The sequence below is a fragment of the Rhinatrema bivittatum genome, chromosome 11 (genome assembly GCF_901001135.1).
Source record: "Rhinatrema bivittatum chromosome 11, aRhiBiv1.1, whole genome shotgun sequence".
NCBI lineage: Eukaryota > Metazoa > Chordata > Amphibia > Gymnophiona > Rhinatrematidae > Rhinatrema > Rhinatrema bivittatum.
The window spans coordinates 85,586,494-85,609,836 of record NC_042625.1 but is presented as its reverse complement, the minus strand read 5'-3'; the positions used below and the strand labels follow the sequence as shown (position 1 = coordinate 85,609,836).

The 23,343-nt window shown below is 41.6% G+C and overlaps 1 protein-coding gene across 11 annotated transcripts in view; it reads left to right on the top strand.

The window, feature by feature from the left end:
* EPB41 (erythrocyte membrane protein band 4.1) overlaps positions 1-22,880 on the top strand; it is a 210,797-nt gene extending 187,917 nt beyond the window's left edge. For 7 of the 11 annotated variants that reach the window (XM_029571512.1, XM_029571511.1, XM_029571510.1 and 4 more), the window contains 5 exons: positions 13-141; positions 3,367-3,468; positions 7,061-7,141; positions 8,409-8,517; positions 14,397-21,799. In XM_029571512.1, the coding sequence (XP_029427372.1) occupies positions 13-141; positions 3,367-3,468; positions 7,061-7,141; positions 8,409-8,507 (411 nt within the window). In that variant the 3' untranslated portion in view covers positions 8,508-8,517; positions 14,397-21,799. Of the gene's footprint in view, positions 1-12; positions 142-3,366; positions 3,469-7,060; positions 7,142-8,408; positions 8,518-14,396; positions 21,800-22,297 lie in introns of those variants that run through there. The other 4 variants (XM_029571514.1, XM_029571508.1, XM_029571506.1 and 1 more) reach the window with 2 other exon arrangements.
* Positions 22,881-23,343: the final 463 nt, after the last annotated feature.

The window sequence follows — 23,343 nt, the reverse complement described above, 5'->3', positions numbered from 1 at the left end:
TTCCTTTAATAGCCCCCCTTAGTGAAGACTCAGACGGTGACCATCTCGGATATGTCAAGCATGGCGAAAAGTGAAATCCCCACCAAAGAGGTTCCTTTAGTCCACACCGAAACCAAGACCATTACCTACGAAGCTGCACAGGTGAGCCCCCAGCCAACTAAGTCCTAGCCTATACATGCCCCGGAAACGTGCATTCAACTTCGTTTATAAATGAGCTGTCTTTCAGCCACTCTGCTTCTGTCTCCCAGCATTCTTAGCACCGTTTTGATGAATTGGCAAACTTTCATTTAATACAGAATGTAAGAGCTGATAAGGACCACTGGACAGGGTTTGATCTTTACCTGTTATCATATTCCTTGTTTGTATTTAGCATCGCATCTAGTGATCTAGGGGTCATTTTACTGATAAGAACATTTTTGATGATTATTATTATTATTGTATCTAACCTGATAAAAATAATGTAGCGACTGTGCAGAGATCTGACTTTGTCCTTAAAAGTTTCTGAATATATTTTAGAATATCTTCAAGCAGAGACAGAAAAGAGGCCAACCCCGGTTGTTTATGGGTTAAAATCTTACACATAACAAAACTAAACAGTATGGTCATTTATTTTATAAACAAAATTAGTCTTTCAAATAAAGCAATATTTTAAGCTAAGTTACTGGAGATCAGTAGAAGTCGAGCATTATGGGACTTAAGGTTTTTTTCAAACTAAAGCAAAACCACAAGTCCCAAACTTTCTGTTTCTAAAAACATCCCAATAGTGGAAACACTGCTCAAACAGAAATTTTCTGGTCAGTCTTTGTTCATTCAGCAAGTGATATGGAAAGTACTACTGTTTTTTGTTATAGGGTCTATCATCTGAAAAAAATGTAAAGAGGTGTGTTTATCTTAGGGATAGGGTAAATCATGACAAGAGCATATAACTATCTCTTCACCCAACCAGGAAGTAGATCTGTTTCTGTACAAACACACATTTTAAGCGTACCTGAAAGGCTCATGCTGTTGCACTCTCACCTCTCAAGAATCTCCTACATTATTACTCAGAGCTTGGAATGTTGGATGTGTTTATTGTTCCTCTATGCAGATTTGTACATAATTTAAAATTTTAAAAACATGTTTATAAAAACAAAATACCAACATTTTAGTCATCTTAAATTCAGTACCATCACTAGCATGCAGGTTTGCCTTCCCAAATCCTGCTGTGACCAATCTGTTCCGACTTGTAAACATTGGGACTGCTTTTCATAGTCCCTCATTAATATATGCATGGTGGCATGGTAGTTGGCCCCACCTATTTCTCATAAATCCATCTAGGCTTTGCAAGCTCTTGTCTGTCATGGCACTATATACCTAGCATCATGACAGACTATGCCTGTTTTATCAACTCTCCCTTAGAGAACTGCCTTAAACCCTTCCCTATAGGCTTGTGCATCCCCATTGCATTGTTGCAATTAGAAAGCATTTGCATTATGTCCTCTCCCAGCAATTCCAGGAAAAGACTTCAGTACATAGACTCATTTGGCATTGTTCACTAGGAGGCCAATGTAATTCAATGCAAGTAAAAAAAATATGCACTAAAATGTTGCACACTTTTTTTTTTTTTACTTGCATATTAAAAAAATTAGTTAACTCCCAATGCAATAAGCAAATGGCATTGAAATGCATCAGGAATAAACGTTCACAAAGTCAAAAATGTGTCTAGAACCGGTAATAAAGTTAAAAAGTGTACTACTTTACTATTGTTTTTAACTTCTAAAAATTAGAGGCTGTCTGGTCCAGTACAGGATCCCAATCCAGAGAAACTGTCTCCATCCCATACTTACTGTTTTGTCGAATGCTGCCTCCCTGTCTTCCCCACTGACCGTTCCAAATGAAGTCAGTTACCTCAGCTGACCCCTCTCCATCTTTAAAATGGCTGGTGGGGAAGACAGGAGGAAGAGAAGGAGATTCTACTGGATAGGTAAGTATGGGGGAAGGGAGGGTAGTGTCCCTGTCTGCCTTGGGGGTTTCTTGTTTCTGGGGCTAGTGCTTGCGTATGGTGCCGTGCCAAGGTGGTGCCAGAGCTATGGTTCCTGGGGATGGTGGTCCACTCTGGGACCATGCTGGCACAGCACCATAGACTAACACCTGCCCCAGAAATATGAGTTCACTTTATTCCACCTCTGAACCAGGAGTTAAGTTTCAAGCATTAAAGCTGTCAATGCTTTGTTCACTTTTTATCACGCACATTCATGCTAATTTCCTTTAAATGGAGATACCAGTAGAAATGTGTAGTACACTTAGCACATTCTAGCACACGTTTCCAGCACTAAAAATCTTATTAAATTGTGGCTAAAGCTTAACGCACCTTATTACATTGGCTTCCCTAGACTGGAATATCTTTTGAATGATCAAATCCCTTGATATATCCATTCCATTTTATGAAAGTTGAATTACACAGTAATTTGCAGTATATTTAACAAAAGCTCACTGTTTGGTAACCTGGACAAAAGTAAAAAGAGTAAGCAAAATATGGCATCAGGAGGGGGACCATTTGAGGGCTTGTTTGTCCCAGAGAGTAAAGATTTCAGAAGTGAGGTAGGTGCACTAGGATAGATATAAAGAGAATTTGATTCCACAAGTAGCCTAATTTATAAATAGCAGCAAAAAAAAAAAAAAGTCAATATTATCAAAGAATAGATATTGCAACAAGAGAACGTGACTTCATCGGGAAAACATCCCCCATAGAAAAAGAGCAGTTTATTGTAGCAGGAGAGTCCAGCATGTTGTCAGGGAAGTAACCTTCCTTATTCTTTCTGGTTTCCACAGACGAGGTTCTCTTCATGTAAAGTAAGGTCCCTATCCACCCCTCCCCCTGACACAGGGTCCAAATGAGTAGAAATGTGTTGGGGTTTGTTAGAGGAGTTACCATGATACTCAGTCTCAAGATTCACTTAGTAAAATTGAAGAGTATTTACATTACCCTCCAGCCAAAGTGAGGGCCCTTTGATTAATTTGTAGGATTACCTGACTGATGCCCTGTGTTTTTTTGTCTAGAGCTCAAGATTATCAAGCAAACTGAACTTTAGGACATCGCAGTGTCTACTCTTGATAGTGCCAAATTATTGTATTTATATACGTTTAACATTTTATGCTTTTTGATATATTTGCTTCTGCAAGTAAGCCACCAAGTATTTGTAAGGCCTTGGAGACTCAGCAGGATAACAAAAGGCAGAAGGCACGCAGGGAGTTGTTGCCATGCCCAGCAGTGGGAATCTGTAGTGAACGAGGGGGCCAGAACTGTGACGTATAAGAGGACCTAGACTGAACTAATAGTTTAGTCTGCAGTGCAGCAAGGTTCATAGTTTTGCATCTGTACTTTAGACCGAAGATGGTAACGGAGATTTAGATCCTGGTATTCTGCTGACTGCTCACACCATAACCTCGGAGACCACCAGCAGCACAACCACTACTCAGATCACAAAGGTAATGGGAGCGCACATACTGATTCCTCATCAGTATTTCCATTATTATCTGCTTGAACTATACTACACACAATAGCCAGCAGCACTTTAAATATGTACTCTAAGTCCTTGCTGAAGTGTCTTGCTGTGTTTCTTGCTTCCCTTGCCTTCCTACTGCTTTGCAACTACGAGCGGTCTCCTTGTTGAGCAGTTAAAGAGGGCAGATAGACTTAGCAGCATTTATTTATTTATTATTTATTTAGCATATTTATATACCATTTTACCAGTATTAATACTGACCAAAGCGGTTTACAATAATATGGTTATAAAACAAAATTATAATCGGGTTTAAATATAAAATAAACTGAATAAAATAATAAAACAAAGTTTCAACAGAGTAAGAATAAAAATACAATATATGGTATTATCAGTAACATAAAAATAAGGTGACATAAAAATAAAGAAATTGGCAATTACGTTTTAAAAACTTAAAGAACAGAAATTAAAACAAGTAAAATAAGGGTATTTAACTATCAACTGGTCATTAATAAAATTATATCTAAGAACAACTCACCTAATGCTACTTACTCTGACTAAGAGGTTCAGTATCCCTAAATGCTTCCTGAAACAGCTGAGTTTTCAATGCTTTTTTAAACTCCTTTCTACTAGGTATTTGCCTTAAAGGATCATGCAGAGCATTCCATAAAATAGGACTGACTACCGAAAAGGCTCTATTTCACAGCCTGGTTAAAAGAAAGGGGGAATATGATAGAAATATAAACATTTAGCAAACTTCAGTAAAGTACAGGAAGGTGCAACATTTTTATAGAAAAAAATTTAAGGGCAGGGGATCATGATAGGAAGCTAGAGAGAAGGAAGCTTGGACAAAATACATCTTTACAGAGAGAGAGAGAGAGTGGTGGAGGCTAATACTATGAGTGAAATGAAGCACACGTGGAACAGCTGTAGAGAGTAGTAGTAAGAACACGGTTTGGAGTTTAGGTAAAAGGCATATTCTGGAGGAGAGCAGATGATGGTTAAAGTATGGGAACTTGTATGGGCCATGTACTCAGAAAGGTGGATAACCAAAGAAGGGAGACAATAAAACTGACCTAGGAAAGAAATGATATCTCCTACAGCAGTGTGCAGACAGGAAGAACTGGACAGCCTAGGTGGACCAATTGATCCTTATGAGCCATCTAATACTATGTTGTTATAGTGAGGGGTTTAATTGAAAAGAATGGTGATTTTTTTCCCATCCCATAGCGCGGCTCTGCCGTGTGGTGCAAACCTCAACAGCATGGAAACATTTTAGTTTTTAAACTATGCTCTGTAAAATGTGAGAATATGGGATAGATCTCAGGATTTGTGTTGCCCCTCAGAATTCTTGATGTGCATCACAAAGACAGATGTGTATCCAGATTACAGTGTTGGTTAATCTGCTGCTGCATGTGGAAAATTAAGACCGGGCACTAGATAGAGAGCTCTTAGTAAACTTAAGGAGAAAAAAAATTATAAAGCAGGATTTGATGGCATTAATTTGACATGTTAGTACAGGCCGAAACATTTGTATGCTAATCCTCAATAAAAAAAAATTAGAATTTATAGTTTGACATTTTTTAGCTCAGTTGTACAATTTTCATTTTAAATATAACACTGAATATTGTGAACGTTGAAACTCTAAATCCTATGAAATTCCAGAGCCTTAAAAATACCATTACTCAGTGATTTTGTAAAATAGGTGAAATATTGCAATAGAATTCTGTAATGAAAAGGCAGTATATATATATATATATACACCAGGGTGACATGGGGTGGTATATTACTTTCCTCTGCTGTTTACTTCTCTGTCCCTCACTACTTCATGCTTCACTATTCCTCAGCTTTCTTGCAGTTTCATTAAGAGTGGCATGGGATAAAAGCTATGCCTATAAAAAGTAATTGTATATCCTCAGCTTACCCGTAATTGCATGCGGATCAATTGGTTTTAAAGTAGAACTCCAAATTCAGTATGACTTACCCAATGTAGCTGGGCAATAAGCTTTTGATCCCATCAGGGTCTGGAACTAATTTACCTCTAAAAAGCCATAATTTTAGAACAGCACTGGCAGAGCAGGTCGTGGTATCACAAGTCCCTCACTTCCCACAGCAGAGCAGAATATACCAACATCACTCAGATCCTTTTGGCACAAATTGGATGCTCCAGCAGCTGCAGGGGGAGTCTGTCTTCAAGAGTACCTAGGAGGGCAGAATTAGATTCATGAGTCTAATCTGCTTCTAGTGGCCTAGTTTTCTACATTGGTATTCCGGCAGCCATAATAACAGAATGTAAAGTGAATCTGCTGAAGCCCCTAGATTCTCCCCAGAATCGTTCTGCATCATCCTATGCTTTAGTTCCTCCCAAGAACTTGCTTGCTTTTATTTTCGAAGTCCTTGTTTTAATCATTGGAGAAATGTTCCTTAATTTCACCATGCTGAGTAAAGGATACCTTTCTCTGTAGGTGATAAAATCTATTTCTTCTCAGCAGAGGTTGCCCACATATTTTGTTCGTGTTTCCTGGGGTAAAAGGATCCTGTAATGTTCATTAACATATTCGTGCAGCATAATAAAACTCCTCCCCCACCGTCTCCTTTTCTAACTTGAGCAGTCTTTCGGGATAGGTAGACCCTTGTGACCCATTTATGAGGGAAGCACCCTTCTTGGCTACCTTTTCTAACATTTTGATAATTCTTTTGAGAATACAGGGCCCAAAATTAAACTCCATGCTCTGATGAAAAGAGACCAGGGAGAAGAGGCAGCCATGTCAATATCAAAACAGCCCCAATTACCCCTGATGCTTTGCAGACAATGTCGTGCTTCGGAGAGCGGGAGCAAGCATGTAGTAGTGTAAAAAGGGCACAGAAAGTGTTGGAGGTACTCATGGTTTTGGTGCAGTAACTGATGACTGAAAAAGTTGGAAGCCTAGAAACTATAGCTGCCTAGTGGAAAAGGACAATTTGCACTGCTGAAGGATATTCTGATACTGCTAAAAGCTTGATATTACTTTTGACTAGGGATGTTCATTCATTTCTTCTGTTTCGGCGGGTTCGTGCGTACCTCGCCGACTTTCTAATGCATGTGAAAAAATGGATGATATACGCATAACTCATTAAAAATGCACATGATATCCATTTTTTTTCACATGTACTAGAAAATCGGTGAGGTATACACGTACCCGCCAAAACAGTTGTACCAAAAGCACATCCCTACTTTTGACAGCTTTTGTTCATAGCAATCTCATCATAAGCATCAAAATATTTATGTGCCATGATGGAAAGTGTGCCTGAAATGGAGCCAAGCATATTATAGGAGATACTCAAAACAGCAGTAAAATGTAGGGAATACCAAGAAGAAGAGATCTATTTTAGATTGCCAAAAATATACAAAGTAGAGAAATATTTAAGAACCTTCCCCTTTAGAATCTTCTGTCTCTCTTTTTTTTTTTTTTTTTCCTGTGTCCTAGGGTCTAATTTGCTAAGGCTTTTTTTTCCCCTATTCTGGGTCGGGTGGTGGTGGGGGAGCTTAGTCAATGAGGCTTTGCTGAAAGATGTGAGTTTTGTGCTTTTCATTGCAGACTGTGAAAGGTGGCATTTCAGAAACACGAATTGAAAAAAGAATAGTGATCAGTGGAGATTCTGATATTGACCATGATCAGGTAAAATGATTGTTTAGATTCGGTGAGAGAGTTAGGGGGTGTTCTGAATACATAAAACTTTGAATTGCAGATCATTCAGAGCCTCTCAGTGTACAGTTTTTCTACAGTTGCTTCATGAGGATAACATAAAAACCCTTATTTGTAAATGAAAATATATTCTTTTGAATTCGGGGACTGTAGATATGTACAGTGCTCTGTTCAGAAAGGAGTAGCTTGACCACATAGCCCGGGATCCAAAATGAACTAATCCCAGTAGCCAGGCCTGACTCAGGTTGTTCCCTTGGACATGGAGCTATATGTATTTATGTATTTATTTAAAAACGTAGTCTGCTTGTCCACCATCCTCAGTGGATTACATATCAAACAATCATATATATATAAATACATAAAAACAAAAATCGCAAACGTACATTACATCAAAATCAGACTCGACAAGCATTTAAAACAGTCTCATAAAATTAAAAGAACTAAAGCATATCAGACTACTATTGCACAGCCAAAGCCAAAAATTAAACAGTTCTTTTACTCCAATTCCTTGAAAAACTTGAGTGAATAAATGCATTTTTTAACATCTTACACACACACACACACACCCTCCCAGTAAGAGTAAAACCAAACAGAATAAATTTCAATAATTAAAAATGCATATTTAAAAAACATATTGCAAAACAGCAGACACATAAGAAAACACCCAATGATTAAAACTAACAAGGATAGAAATCCGCCAGTTCTCCATACCTGGGAACTTTGATGAACACTTGCCCTGAAGGGGTGGCGAAAGGGATTGTTGTTCACAAACTTCTTTTTATTTTCGTTCTTTCTCACATACCACACACACATGTTCTCCCCTACACATAAGGTCTCTCACCCTCATATATACACACATTCCCTTTCTCTCTCTCACACACACACTCGCACGCAACCCAAACTTCAAAAAAAGAAAATGGTGTGGATTTAGCAGCAGTGAAATGTTGTCATGTACTGTGATAAGGCAGTGGGGGAAATCTTCCTGATCACTGAAATGAAAAGCGGAGTTGGGGTCCAGATGTCATCTAAGTGGGTCAGAGAAGAATACAGCTTCCAGGTGAACCTGAGCCAGCTTCCGCTCGGAATTTACAAATCTATCATAATGCAAAACATACCGAGCTTTCTTGAGGTGCATTGGAAAATGTTTGTTGGGGAGGGTGGAAGGAGGAGGAGAGGTGTAACATGGTAATTCATAATTTACAGATCCCTTCTGGTTCTCATTGGGTTTTCTTTGTCACAGGTTCTAGTTCAGGCAATTAAAGAAGTGAAGGAGCAGCACCCAGACATGTCAGTGACAAAGGTGGTGCTACACCAAGAGACAGAGATTGCCGAAGAGTAGCAGGCATGAGGTAATCAAATGGAATCCCGGCCTAACTTTCACGTCTTCAATTGGTGGCTCGCTACACCTAATGCTGATTTTAACTTTTTCATGTTTTTATGGCATCTCAGCAAGAGCCTGTTCTAACAAAACCTTCAGTTAAGCAGGAGTTAATTGATTAACTTCATGATTAATACACTGGTTCTCCTTTTTTCAGATCCACTGTACTAACTACTGCCCTCATTCTCGTGTTAAAATTTTCATTATTTGAGCTCTTAAGGCAGTCCATTCGCTACTGCTTAACAATATGAAAAGAACCACAGGAACCTCTTGCAGGCCCTACCATAGGTTCAGAAAGCAATAGTATGTACTAGAGACGATAAGGATTACACTTAGGAAGGGTTCTTTTTAATAAGGATTTTATCTCGGGGAGAAGTAAATAGTAGGGATGTGCATTCATTTCTTCCGTTTCGGTGGGGATGCATGCATCTTGCCGACTTTCTAGGACACGCGTAAAAACGGATATTATGTGTGTAGTTTTAATAATGAGTTATGTGCATAATATCCGTTTTTTCACCTGTATCAGAAAGCTGGTGAGCTACGCGCTTACTTAGGGATGTGCGTTTGTTTCAGCCTCTTTGATAGTACGCGCGTACCTCGCCAACTTTCTAGCACATGCAGGAGAATGGATGGCATGCATGTATCTCATTATTAAAAATGCAAATTGCGTGTATTAGAAAGTTGGCGAGGTACGCGCAAACCCCAGGAGACGGAAGAAACAAAGGCACATCCCTAATAAAATAGGGCCCTTGGCAGGTCACATGTCCAAAAACATATCTTCATTAAAGGGCAGAAGCTGTTCTTTTTTTTTTATTCATTGATTCAGTGTTCCTGCTCCGCTTGTTGAATGAGGCTCTGTAAGATCTGATCACACTCACTGCAGCACTCGGACATCATCACTTTCCCAGTCTCAAGATTTGAACTAATAGTATCCTTGCCCTAAATTTTTAAAAGAACAACTTTTCCCTGGCATCCAGTCAGCTTGAGAGCAAGTCTTCCTAGCTGGACGTCACGGAGAACTGAAAGATGGATTAGCAGTAACCCAGCATATGATGATCCTCCTTACCACTGTTACTGAAAGTTTCTCACTCTGAGCAGCAGGACTGGTTCTCTGTTCTTCTAAGGGAGGTGGATGAGCTGCACTACTGTTGTTCTGCTGCTGCTGCTGGGGCTGATTATATTTTTGTAACTAGTATGTATCGCCCTCCCATGCCACCGGCACTGGTATCTTATGTGCTCGCTGCCCCTTTTTGCCCGCACGTGCTTTCTGTCTAAAGACAAACCCGCACAAGGGAGGAGGGGGAAGGAGCGACTGTGGGGACCAGGCGCATATTACTCTGTGATACCGGCTTCTCGGCTGCTCTCATTTTTGTGGCTCGTGTACAGAGAAAAGCAGCTAAAATGTAAGTGGGGGGAAACGGATGGGATGTGAGGAAGCTTAGAGGGGATGAGTCCTGAAAGATGGGAAATTGGAGGGCAGGGAGAGGCGGAACTTAAAAGGGCAAACATATGAGACAGGAAGGTGTAAGGCTAAAAGGTAAAGTGAGTGAGAAAAGAGGAAGAAAACTCAGCAGATGAAGGGAAGAGTGAAAGAGCAAAATATGGATGATTTATTTTTCAAATGTAGTATTCGCCCTTCCAAAAGGCAACCGTAAAATAAAGATGGGGCACTAACATGATGGAGAGATTTGGAGGGCTTGAAAAGAGAGGGGGTATACCTTACGCTTCTCCGTCCCCCCATCAGCCCTGAGCCTATTCAAGTGTGCTTCAGAGTGACTTTTGTGATGGTAATCCTGGACCCAATGGCAACATTTTCTACAGGCCGGCATTAAAACTCTAATTTGCTCTGAGAAAATCAGCAAAGGTTTACTTAGGGCAATAATATTTAATCTTTCTCATCTAGAGCCATTTTAGCAACCGCCAGTGAATCATAATCAAACGTTTTTGTTCTTTGGTCATAAGAGCATAAGAGAGGCCATATTGGGTCAGACCAAGGGTCCATCAAGCCCAGTATCCTGTCTCCAACAGTGGCCAATCCAAGTCTCAAGTACCTGGCAAGTACCCAAACATTAAACAGATCCCATGCTACTGATGCTGGCAACAAGCAGTAGCTATTCCCTATTGATTAATAGCAGTTTATGGACTTCTCCTCTAGGATCTTATCCAAACCTTTTTTTAAACCCAGCTACACTAGTTGCCTTAATCACATCCTCTGGCATTGAGTGAAAACTAATTTTCTCCTAGGACAAGCAGCATGGTAGTCCTCACACATGGGTGACATCATCAGATGGAGCCTGGCACAGAAAGTTTGTAGACCTCTGACTAGGCACACTGAGCATGCCCAGCACGCCATTATCCACGGATCCATGCAAGGTCCCCCTTCAGTCTCTTCTTTTCCACGGAGCTGTAGCCTCACAGGTTTTTGGAGCTGTGCTCTTTTTAGTGTTTTTTTTTTCTCTGTATTTTTCTGCACTGGGTCCCCCTTTTCCCGTCTGTGCTTCAGGGCAGCATGGTAAGTTTTGTGTACCTTATTTGCAGTTGATTCCTGACTCTGCCGTTCTCGGTATCTGCCAGTCATCAACCACTCGCCGGCTTTTTCATGGCATAGTCGGGTTTTCACTGATGCCACCAGTTTCCTCGAGCCATGTCTATCACGGATCCACAGGAGATCTGCATCCTCTGCACGACATCCAGGAGTGTCATCTTTGTGACCAAACAACCCCCAAGTCTCTTTTAGCTTGGCTTTATCCCAAAGACCGTGGGGAACCAATGGAGCTGCTTCCATCACTGTCCACTCCCCCTCCAGTGTCCTCGCGTGAGCGCAGGACCGGAGATGGGCCGCCTTCGGTGACGTTGCGCTCCAGGACCTCATGATCATCTCTGTCCTCGGCACCAGGGAAAGACCGGGCTGAGCACAGTGGGAAATCTCAGAAGCATCAGCACTGATCACCATCATCGCACGGTGCCGTGCTCGGGGCACCATGCTGCCCCCAAAGTGACCCTGAGAAGAAGAGGCATCGACCCCCATCGTATGTGGGAGCCCTGGGCATTTCCCACCAACATCGGTGCTGGGGAGGCTCCGGTGACGTCTCGTCCTGCTCCTCCTCCCTCTATCCTCGCTTCAGTGGACTTCCAGGAGGAGCTGGACCACAGACTGCAACAGGCAGTGCTCAGCACTTTTCAGAACATCGAGCCGCCGGTGCCCCCGGTATTTGAGCCTGCCCCTGCGAATCTACCGCTGCTGCTGGAGTGACTTGATGTCCTCTTGGGCATCCTGCCCATGCAGCTGCTATTGGCATTCGGGGGTATCGCGATGCCCTAGCGGCCGCCAAGTCCTCCTCCCTCTCAGGTCATCCCCATTATGGTGTCCTCGGAGGAGGAGGATGGGGGCACCATCGGGGGCACTGGTACTGTCTACGCTTGCCCAGTCCAGTTCCTAGTCCCTCTGTGCCCTCGAGGCCATCAGTTGCCCCAGTTCAGTCTGTACCCTAAGTGCTGTCGGTGCATTTAGTCCCGAGGCCAGGGGTCTCAGGCAGGGGCCCTCCTTGGGGTGCCCTAGCGGACTTCAGTGAGAAAGAAGCCCCATATGATCCCTGGGGGGATGATACCTGGAAGCCTTATTCACAAGACTCAAGACCTCCCCTTGGATCCATCTTCTCCGGATGAGAGGAGTAGATCCCTGCCGGAGCATCTGACCTTTGCGGGCTTTGTGCAGGCCATGGCTAAGTCCATTCCCTTCCAGCTTCTGGCGGAGGAGGACACCCGTCACAAGATGCTGGAGGTTCTCCAGTTTGTAGATGCCCCAAAGGAGGTGCTTGCTATCTCCATCCATGATATCTTTAAGGAGTTGCTCCTCAGGATATGGATCACCCAGTCTCAGTACTGCTAGTGAGCTATAGGCAGATGCATTCTACCTGGTCCAGCCGGCCTTAGGATTTGAAAGGCGCCACAATCAAGAAAGCTAAACGCTCCCATACCCACACTTCGGCGTCTCCAGGGTGGGAACACCGGGCTGCAGATGTTCTGGGTAGTAAGGAGTATCAGGGCGCAATGTTGATCGCTCACATTGCCTCCTACTCGCAACCTCTGGAAGCATATCCTGAAGGTAGCCGAACACCTCCCCCAGCAACAGCAGGAAGCCCTCCTGGCCGTTGCCCAACAGGGCTTGGAGTGCAGAAAACATGAGTTGCGTTCCACCTATGATGTCTTTGAGACTGTGGCTCAGGTGGCGGCAGCGGGCATTGGGGTCTCTAGGTTGGCATGGCTCTGAGCATCAGACCTCCGACCGGAAGTCCATGATAAGCTTACAGACCTGCCCTGTACTGGGGAGAACTTGTTTGGAGACAAGGTGCGGGATGCTGTGGCTCAGCTGAAAGACCACCATCTCTCCGCCAGCACTTCAGACCCTCCGTTCTCTGTCCAGAAGTCCTCACGTCTGGGCAGCAGAAGGTCTTTTTATCACCAGAGGAAATAATGTCCTCCAGCCTTGTGTACACATGTGCCTCGAGGTAATTCTTGGGGCCGCTTTCGACAGCAGCGGACTCCCAGACCTCAGCCGGTTCCCCAGCAAAGCCCCGCCACAGGGTTTTGACTGGTCCCAAGGGAGCATAAGCCCTGTACCTGTGCCCCCGGTCAGAGGTTGGCTACAGCCCTTCCAGAGCCGATGGCCACAGATCACATCGAACCAGTAAGTCCTGTCAATCATCCATCGAGGGTATCTGTTAAATTTTGAGTGTCCTGGCAGACTCTGCCCCTTGTTCATCGTAGGGCCTGATCGCACATCAGGAGGCTTTTTGGACAGCTCTCCGCCCTGTTAATGGCGGGAGTGATAGATTCCATTCCGCAAAGTCAGCAGGGACTAGGATTCTACTCCAAATATTTCTTGATTCCAAAGAAAACAGTGGGGTTATGCCCCATCTTAGACCTGAGGGCCTTGAACAAACATTTGCAAAGAGAAAAGTTCAAGATGGTCTCGCTGGGCACCCTGATTCCCCTCCTGCAAAGAGAGGACTGGCTTTGCTCCCTCAACCTAAAGGACGCCTATGCCCAATAGGAATCTTTCCCAGTCACCGGAAGTACCTACGATTCCTGGTAGGCGACAGTCACTTCCAGTACAAGGTATTGCCATTCAGCCTGGCCTCGGCCCCACATGTCTTCACCAAGTGCTTTGATAGCAGTGAGTGCACACCTCTGTCAACTAGCATAGCCAGCTTTTCATGCTCAAAAGACTGGGTATGAAAGGTAATAGAACTACAACGCAGCTATGCCATCAAAATAGTAAAAAAAAAAAAAAAAGTCTGATGGGTTAGGTGAAACTGAAACAGAATACATGGCCCGTGAGGTAATTCTGAAGAAACACCAAAAAGAAACTCCACTTCACCTTCTTAATAATTGTATTTCCTCTTATCTTAGATTTTCATACAGCATTTTTTAACACATTTAAACCAGTTTATTTAACAATATTATACAAGAGGAATTTATTGTGTTATGGCGAAAGGATTTAACAACTCTCAGTGAGGAATCTTGTATGAGGTTCTGTTAGCAAGACTGGACCTGTCTTGGAACTTGATTTTTTAAAAAGGACTTCCATTGCACCTTTAGACATCGAGGTACGAATTGCGCTTTAACAAAAAAAAAGACTTTTTGCGTCTCACACGGTTTAAAAAATGAGTTAAAATGTTAGTGTACTTATAATGTTAAACTGCTTTAAATGTGTTAAATGTATGAAAATCTAAGATAAGAGGAAATACAATTAAGAAGGTGAAGTGAGGTTTCCATTTTAGATGAAATTGACACGTGCTGTATACCATTACTAGTTGGTAACCCTTAGTTTATTTTATATTTTTCTAGGAAAAATTTTTTTAAGTAAAGACAACCATCAGAAACACCAGCAAACTCGAGGACTCAGCTCCCTGGAATGCAGGGTCCTGATTTCAAGGATCTTCTGCAAACTGAACATTCATCTCAATTCGTTTTTCTTTTTTTTTTTTAAAGAGTTGTGTTTTGCAGCATTAAGAAGTCCCTTCCATACGCTGGATCAATGTGTTTTTAGGTTAAGATACAGAATGCCAAACAGTACTTTTCACTTTGTTGACTTTTTTTTTTAATCAGCTGTTTTGCTTTGTTACACATCCATGGCCACAGCCCGAGGTTAATTTTTTGGCTTTTTCTGGGGAGAGTGTAGGTTGCTTTCTGAATGTAGTTTTTCCATTTCCTTCATCGTGTGTTGAATACAAAAGTGGCACCTTTCACTAACTCCATGAATCTCCAATAATGCAAAATGCTGGAAGGAAGAGGATGCAAAACCAGCTGGGTTTTTTCTTCACCTCATTTTTTTTTTTTTTTTTGCTGATGGCAGGGCAGGTCAGTACCTGCACAATGTTTTACCAACAGTAGTAGGTAGATGTGAGAGTTTGCCCCGGATCTAATATACAGCTTCAAGCCTACAGAGGATTAAGAGACTGAGGTCGCAGCCAATTCTAATGTGATGAACATTCAGCCAATGTATTTTTTTTTTTTTTGTAGGACATGGACAATTGTCTCTTTTTCCACATGTGCAGACAATAGATTAAGGGACTGTATATATAAAAGTGTTCTCACTCATCTTTTTCTACAGTAAATTTTTAAAGCGTTGTAGTAGAACTGTGACGGCCTTGACTTCCTCCTGTCTCTAACATTCCAACAAGCGGCAGCAGTTTCTGAATAGTACACGGGTCACTAACACTTTTTTTGGGGGGGAGAAAAGAGGAAGAGGCCGTGTACTTAATTCTTCTTTGCTATTTTTCCATCTGATTTTTAGTTCTTCAGAACCAGTTTTAAAAGAGGCTGTGTGACGTCCACCCTAGTTTCTGGCTCTGTGGCACACAATACCTTCACTCCTGCCACTTCTTTTAAATCATTTGTAGCCTCTGAAATGCATCCCTTTCCTGAAGTATCACGTATCTGTGTGTCTTTAACATTGTAATTATATTTTAAAATAGAATCTTTCCCAATATATTAGGTATCATAGGGGAAAAAAAATCATACTTCTGTAATAATATAAAATCTATTTAAAAACATTATTTGAAAGCTAGGTTTTGTGTTTTGTGGAGTATAAGTGTAGTTTTCCTTTGATTAAATCTTCCACTACTGCTGCAGAAAGCTTTGTTTCCTGGAGTGAAAAGATATTCAAGAAGGAATTTCTGGATAGTACTAAAGGAAACACATGCCTGATTTTTAAAGACTAACTATACTGGGAGCAGGTCTTTAAAAAACCAAAAAAAAAGCTATAAAAAATTGTTCTGAGATTTGCAGAAGATCAGTCAAGTCCTAACAAATCTTGAGCCTCACTAGTAACCTTTTATATATGCCTAAACCTCACATTAACCCTTTACCCTGGCCAATTCAGGGTTTTCATGGTCACACCCGAGTCTAGGGTTTGCTTTCTGCCAGAAGCAGAGCAGAGTTAACCTAGGGTGATTCCCCCCCCCCCTAATGTAAAATGCTACTAAGGAGCTAAAGAAAGGGGATTATTACCTATATGGAGGAAAGGCATGTTCAAAATATAGCTCAGCTATATAAAAAACAAAGGTGAATCAACATTCACATTTTCTGTGGGGGGGACAGAAAAGGAATGCAAATAGATCCCTGCTCTGCGTACCCAACACAACCTGCCATTTCAAGATATCAACCTTTAATCTGACTTTAAATCCAAGCCCAGTTTAATTACCTTTATAGTGCAAATGTAGAGGGGAATAAAGCTGGAAAACCCAGACATGCAAACTTTTTATTAAATCACAAAACCAATTTCAGTAACTCTGTAGGGTGTGCTATTTTTCCCCTCTGCTCATTTGATAAACTTTGTGTTTAGATGCTATTTTACACACACAAAAAAAAGTAACATGCTTAAACTACTGAATCAAATGGAAAAATGCACAGCCCTAGTTTTGTGCTTCTCAGGGTAGACAGTACAAGGGGATTTTGCATGCACTGGGGTTATGGCTCGTGCATTAGTAAATCTGTCCCTTTCTGTTTCAGGAACAATCTTTCTTCACTTTAGGGACCAAGCTTTTAGGTTTAAATATTAAGGAGTTTAAAAATCCTCTTAAGCATTGTGGCTCCCTCAACCCCAGTAGCAGAAGCTATTGCCAGATTAGCGATGTGTAAATGGTGCTTAGATGTCTAAAGGTAATGGCATGCAACAAGAACCAAGAGCAGCATACAGTAATCACAGGAACTAGTGTAACCTGTCAGACAAGGAGGAGATGTAAATAGTCAATGTAATAATGCAGTTGGGAAAACTGATCACACAAGTAGAAGCAGCAGCAGGAAAAAAAAAGTGCTATTGCCGTTATATAGTTCACTAGGAAGGCGCCTTCTTAAGTACTGTCCTGTGCGGGAGGCTGTATCTTTGTAAGAGGACATTGAGGGCATGGTTCAGAGAGGAACAGCTAAAATGGCAGAAGGCCGGTGAGGCATAAATCACTCAAAATTACATTTGCTGGAGAAAAGAGGAGGGCGGGGATATGAGAAGGTAACACTTTCCATAGAAAAGGAAATTCTTTGATAAGAGGCATGATCAGAAGAATCACAGGAAACTTTTAGATACAGAGGAGCGTGGTAGTAACAAACGTTGGAGGTGGAGATAATTTTGCTGTCAGCTAGTACTATGATTACTCTATTTTGAGTGGACATGTTGTGTGGTTATTTTATTCTCAAAATATGATGACAAAATGTGAGATACATCCTATAAGTTCTAGGTTCCATAATGTCAAATGTGGGATAAACCATAGAGAGAAAATTGATTGAATCCTAGTATAAGGACCCCAAAATAGGTAATTTTGACAAACTCGTATGAAGCATTGCAGACAATACATGAAAGAGGTAAAAGCACTAGAAGGTATTTTAGTTACAGTATTGCAAACAACCCACCCTTTATACCTTCAAGAGTGGATGCAAGGGGAGAGGTGATAGGGAGAAAACAGAGCCCAGGCTGGATCTACTAAATGCCTCAGGGTATCAGGCTATAATTCCCCAGCAGGTCACTGGTGGCTTGAGACCATCAAGCAAGGCCACAGTTACACAAGTGGCTAGATGTTAGGACAGTTGTCTTGCTAGTTTTGGTAGCCATTTAGATCAATGGTTCTCAACCTTTTTTCCATCATGACACACCTGACAGATGATAATCATGTGCATGACGCATTGCACACTCCATTTAACAGCTATACTAAAAATAAAAATAATCCTAAATATTTTATTGTTGAAAATAATGCAGGAGAAAGATAAAATATTCTTTAATTTCAATAACTGCTTATAAAATATCATTATTAAATGTTTTATTCACAAACATTTTAATCTTTGTTTATTGCATCAGTGAGAAATCTGGGACTGATATGCATATGTAGCACACAGCTTTTCGATACAGACAAACTCTCATGCATTCACTGTTAACCTCAGGGAGTTCTGACCTCTCCTGGAGTCAGAAAATTTCCCCTTTCAACTCTCTATACAAAAATATATTCAAATTCTGATACCCCCCTCAGTAATAGTACGTCAGAATCCCTTCCCTGACAGCCACTTTGTGAAATAATGTGAAAACCTGATAAAAAGACATTTAGAAATTATACAGCATACCTGCCATACCATAACAGCAACCTTACCTATGAAAAAGCAAGATTGCAAATATAGAACACAGTACACTTACTACTGGAGAAACAAAGCAAGCCAGACTGCTCTAGATCCCTACACAGAATCTACGTCCTAGTTAGCAGAATCCCTCACCTCTGTCAAGCATCCAGAATGCAGGCGGACTTATCTAATACAGAATAAAAGACCATAAATTATAAACAAGCACACAGAGAAAAACTGAAACTCCAAGAAGCTTGGAGTGTGTGTATGGGAGGGGAGGGGGTGCAGGAAGGCAGGGGCAGGATACAGCATGCCTGCAACATTTCTAGCTTGGACTGATGGTGGTAGTGATTGCCATGGTTAAGGGAAAAGCAGCAACAGGGAACAATGATGAGGAATTTTTAAGTACCAGCTCCTACTCTGCACTCTCCTCAAGCAGCAAGCACATGTGGCTTTTATAGAAAGCAAAGGCTTGCTATTTTGGTGACACCCGACACACTGGTTGAGAACCATTGGTTTAGATATCTGCAATGCTGGGTGTTGGATTAAATATGGGAATGTGTATGCTTTGTTGACCCAGGATAGTAGATGCACAGAGTAAGATAAAAACTGACTTGGATAAGGAGAGATCCTACATGTGGTCAAGCTTCTATGGCTGGCAGCTGGGATATATCCTTAGCAACACAGCCCACAAAAAATTAGCAGATGAGAGAGAGAGAGAATGCCAGATAAAGACCAAGTGGCCTATTTTACATCTGTTGAGTTCCTGCTTTCCTTGTTACACTAGTACAGTGCTCTGTATCAGTTACCCAGAGTGCAAGCCCAAGGAACTCTGCATTCAGGATGATAAATGTCAGGACATACCAACTGTCTGAAGAGGGAGGGCAGAGGCTGCATGGGGAGAGGAAGGTGAAAGCAAACTAAAGCCAGAAGCAAGAGCCAGTGTACACTGGGGAGTCAAGCAGAACCAGCCTGCAAGCTATAAGGTACACACGCAAAGCACTCATTGATCAAAGGCTATGGTGTACCAAGATTTAAATGTTTTAGTTATTAAAGTAATTGGGCATTATAGTGGAGGGCGGGAATAGACAAGAAGAAACCCCTCATGGCAAGCCCAGTAATTTGTATAAGAAGTAATGCAGGACCAGGTATGGGGTTATTGTGAAACTCTTACTGACCAATGCACCCACCCATCCTTAATGGTTTCACAAGTGCCCACATGGGAGCACTGGAAACTTTACTCCATCTCTGACCAGCAGTAACGTTTTCAGCGCTAAGATACCCTGAGTTAAGCCAGCGCACCCCTCTGCATGGGGTGGGGAGGATAATGGTTAATTTCTTCATCTGCGTGGCACTTCCATGTGCGGGTGCTAACTGAATCACCCACAGGTGAATTTTAAAAGCCCTACCCGTGCCAAAGCCAGGAGATACGCAAGTATCTCGGGCCGACGCAGGCTGCGCGGATTTTAAGAGGCACCTGAGTACGTGCATATCTCCTGGTACACAAATGCAAAAAAGGGGGTGGAGTCTGTGTGGGACATGGGCAGTCCAGGTCTGTAACACGCACAAGCGCGCACGAATTTACACGCACAAGCGCGCGCCGGGTTCCCCTACTGCTTAACTTTACTTCTGCTATGGCTGGCATGTAAGTATTGCAACAAACAAACCAAGGCTAGTTAGTGGGGGTTTTAAGAATTGGGGCTAAAAGGGAAATATATTGTCTAGGGTGGTTAGGAAGTCCTATCCTTTACCTGGGCAAACTGGGAATGGACCGGGGACGCTGGTAATTGTCAGCATGCACATCTAATACAATCCCCCCACTTACATGGTAGAGCCGGCATTTACACTCTCATGCGCGTGTCCATATAAAATTGCAATCCCGGACGTGCGTACAGCTGATTTTATATCATGCACACACATATGGACGTAAGTTGTAAAATGGCCACGTCCATTCGCATGTACATGTGCGCCCACACGGCTGTTTAAAAGTTACCGTCCCTGTGTTGTGCGCACAATTTTTGAGCACAAAACTCTTTGCTGCCACTGCATTAAAGTGTACACTCAAAAAATGCACACATTACAGGCAAAACTCTGAGGTTTTGCCGAGGGCACCTTATTTTCATCGGCCCCCATATTAGTACCTCGTATTGTTTCTTTTTTTTTCCCCGATGCATTCTGGCATCGCCTGTCTGCAGAAACAGGTAATCATGCAGCTGGATGTACTTTCCCACTGATTGCATCCTGTACGTTTCAGCAATATATGAAAGTGAAAGTCATACCCGGGCAGGGGGGGAGTGGCAAAGCACAGCCTGATGAGAGCCATTTTTCGCTGAAGGCTTTTGCAGAAATACAGCTGAGGTGATGGTGTCCCATGCTGAGGACTAGTCTGGAGGAAGAATGAATCCCTCCTAGCTTCAGGCACCATAGGATTTCACTTTTAGTTTGTGCTGTATTGGTTGGTGCCTGCATCCTCAGATATTGATCCTGTAATAGATTTAAGTACTTCCACTAATGCTTACAATTTATTGATCGTTTAAACGTATCACTACTATCCAATAACAGGCTCCACGTGGATGGTGATACATCCACCACTTACTACATTGATAATACTCCTTTTGGATCCAGTTCGTCCCTGGAAGCAGTGCTATTTTAACATCGGTATTCCATCCAGATATTAAAATATTTGAGTGCACTTCATTTAGCTCAGCTTTTGTACAGTATAATTGCTTTTTTAACACTTTTCTGTTCATTCCCAGAAGGCTGCCTGACGTCAGAGTGCAGAACGTTGCATGCTCTGCGTAGCTAAGGACGTAATTTCAGTTAAAAGTTGTGTTCTCATTCTCGGGGTGGGGTAGCATATTTTCTAAGTGAATGAGACTTGATATTCCCATACTCTCCGAAGAAATTAGTGTAATACCATCCAATTTTATTTTATTTTCCAGAGCATCTAGCTGGTTCCATTAGGTCAAAGGACATTACATGCAGAATGTGCATCTTATGACAGCGGCTGATTTTTCTGTGCACTATGACCAGACTCTTCCCTAGGCATCATATTTCTCTGACCAATATTGCCAGAAACATTGAAAACAAGTGGCATTTTTTAATCACTTTGGGATGTTCCAATCAGCCGTATTTATTTTTTTTTTTTGTTGTTAAAGAGCAAGGGGACCCCCTAGCATACACTTCTTAAATAAGGAAAATGATCCCTCAAAGGGTTCTCTAAGCGTAATAACTTAATCACTAGGGTGACACAATCTTAAATTTACATGAGGCTGCAGGTTACTAAATTAATTTTAAAGGGAGGGGAAAGGGTGTCTGAGCTCTAACTTATTTTCTACAAACAATTTCAAATGTATTAGTTTAAAATATGAAGGAACATTGTAATTTTTTAAAATATGTTGTGAATTGTATAGAATAGATGTTTACATTTTTTTATTTACCAAAATTATATAATGCAACAACAAAAATTTAAAACAAAATCTTTTTAGGGGATCAAGGTACAGTAAACACCTGGATCCATTTTGGACTTTTGTAGTTTAAGTTGAGAGAGTGATGGACTTCCATAGAAATGTATGTGTTCAAGTATTTTACTTCTTTTATTGCATTTTTCAATAAATTTTCAAATAAATACTTCTGAAACTCCTGTCTTTTTATGTATGGACACTTATTTTTGTAGCATTTTATATCCACATCTTGCTATTTCAAATACTATAAAATTGAGATTTATTTTTTTTAATTCATATTTGGTATGTTGGCATCACAAGGTTGGTCAACCTAGAACACCAGAAAGCTTCATTGAAAATAAATGCTAGTACTGAAGGAACCAACAGACTGCATTATAAAGTGAAGCACAGAGTGGTAAGGTTATTAAGAGTTAGATCAAGGGCTGGTGCTAGAGATGGGAATCACTTGAGTTTCAGCAACGATTTTGTTGCTGTTCCACAGACAAGGCTCATAAACCAAGGTGAGCTGCAGGTTTAGAGCCCCACGATGGTGGACAGGACTAGACAGAGGGCAGTGGCAAATGGGATGGAAAAAAAAAGCAATTGGTGAAGTGCCTTGGCTATCTGTCTTGGGGCCAGTTCTGTTCAATTTTGTTGCCAACGCCTTTGTGGAGAGGTTAGGAGTTTGCTTTTTTTTTGCAGATGACACTATAATCTGCAACAGAATGGACACCCGTAAGGGAGAAGATAAAATGAGAAGCATGTAAGAAAGCTCTGAAGGAAGATTCAGGTGCAGAATCATGAATTTGGATAATGGAAATACAACGTGAAGTGGGGATGGAAGTAAAAAAAACTGATATGCACCAAGCAGGAAACGTATCTTGAGGTGAACATGTCCAGTAATCTCAAGATAGCAAATTGGGGTAGCCAGGATGCTAGAGTGCACAGGGAGAAGATACGGACTGATAATGCCCCTAAGCAAGTCACTGGACCTCGCCTAGAATAAAGTGTCCGAAAGGCTATAGGCTGGAGGTGGTCCAAGGAGACACCGTCAAGATGGTTCATGGTCTCTGCTGGAAGCCATATGAAATGAGAATTGAGGACCAGAATATGAACACCCTAGAGGAGGAGAAACGGGAAGATATGATGGAATCATTCAAATTCCTGAAAAGGTAGAAATCATTGGCAAGAATGTTTTATTCCTGTATTTCAATGCTTTTACTTTTGTCCTGTTTAGGACCTTGTGGTGGTGCACTGATGTACACTTTTGTCATTGAGAATTCAATTAAAAAAAAAAAAAAAAAGTAAATGTAAAAAAACCTTAAAGTCATGTGTGAGCTTCCAAGGGGACAGATTCGGGAGCAACTTCAGAAAATATTTCTTCATGGAAAGGGTGGTAGATGCATGAAATGACCTCCCAGTGGAGGTGGTAGATTCAAAAACAGTTTGAGAATTCAAGAAAGCCCAAGATAAGGACAGGCTCCCTTGTTAACAACATGAGATAGGATAGAGGTCTACTGTGGCATTGCATCAGGAATAGATGGGCCTAATTGTACTTATCTGCTGTCATAGTCTGTTCTGAGGGAGAAATCAAACTAGAGTTTTTAAGGGATTAGTACATATTGCTTTATTTGGAGACCTCTTGGGTAAAAACACGAGTGCAATGAAATCAGTGTTTGTACCTACATGAATTATGATAATTAGAATTGCAATTTGAGATTTTTTTATTTGGTTTTTCAAAGGCCCAT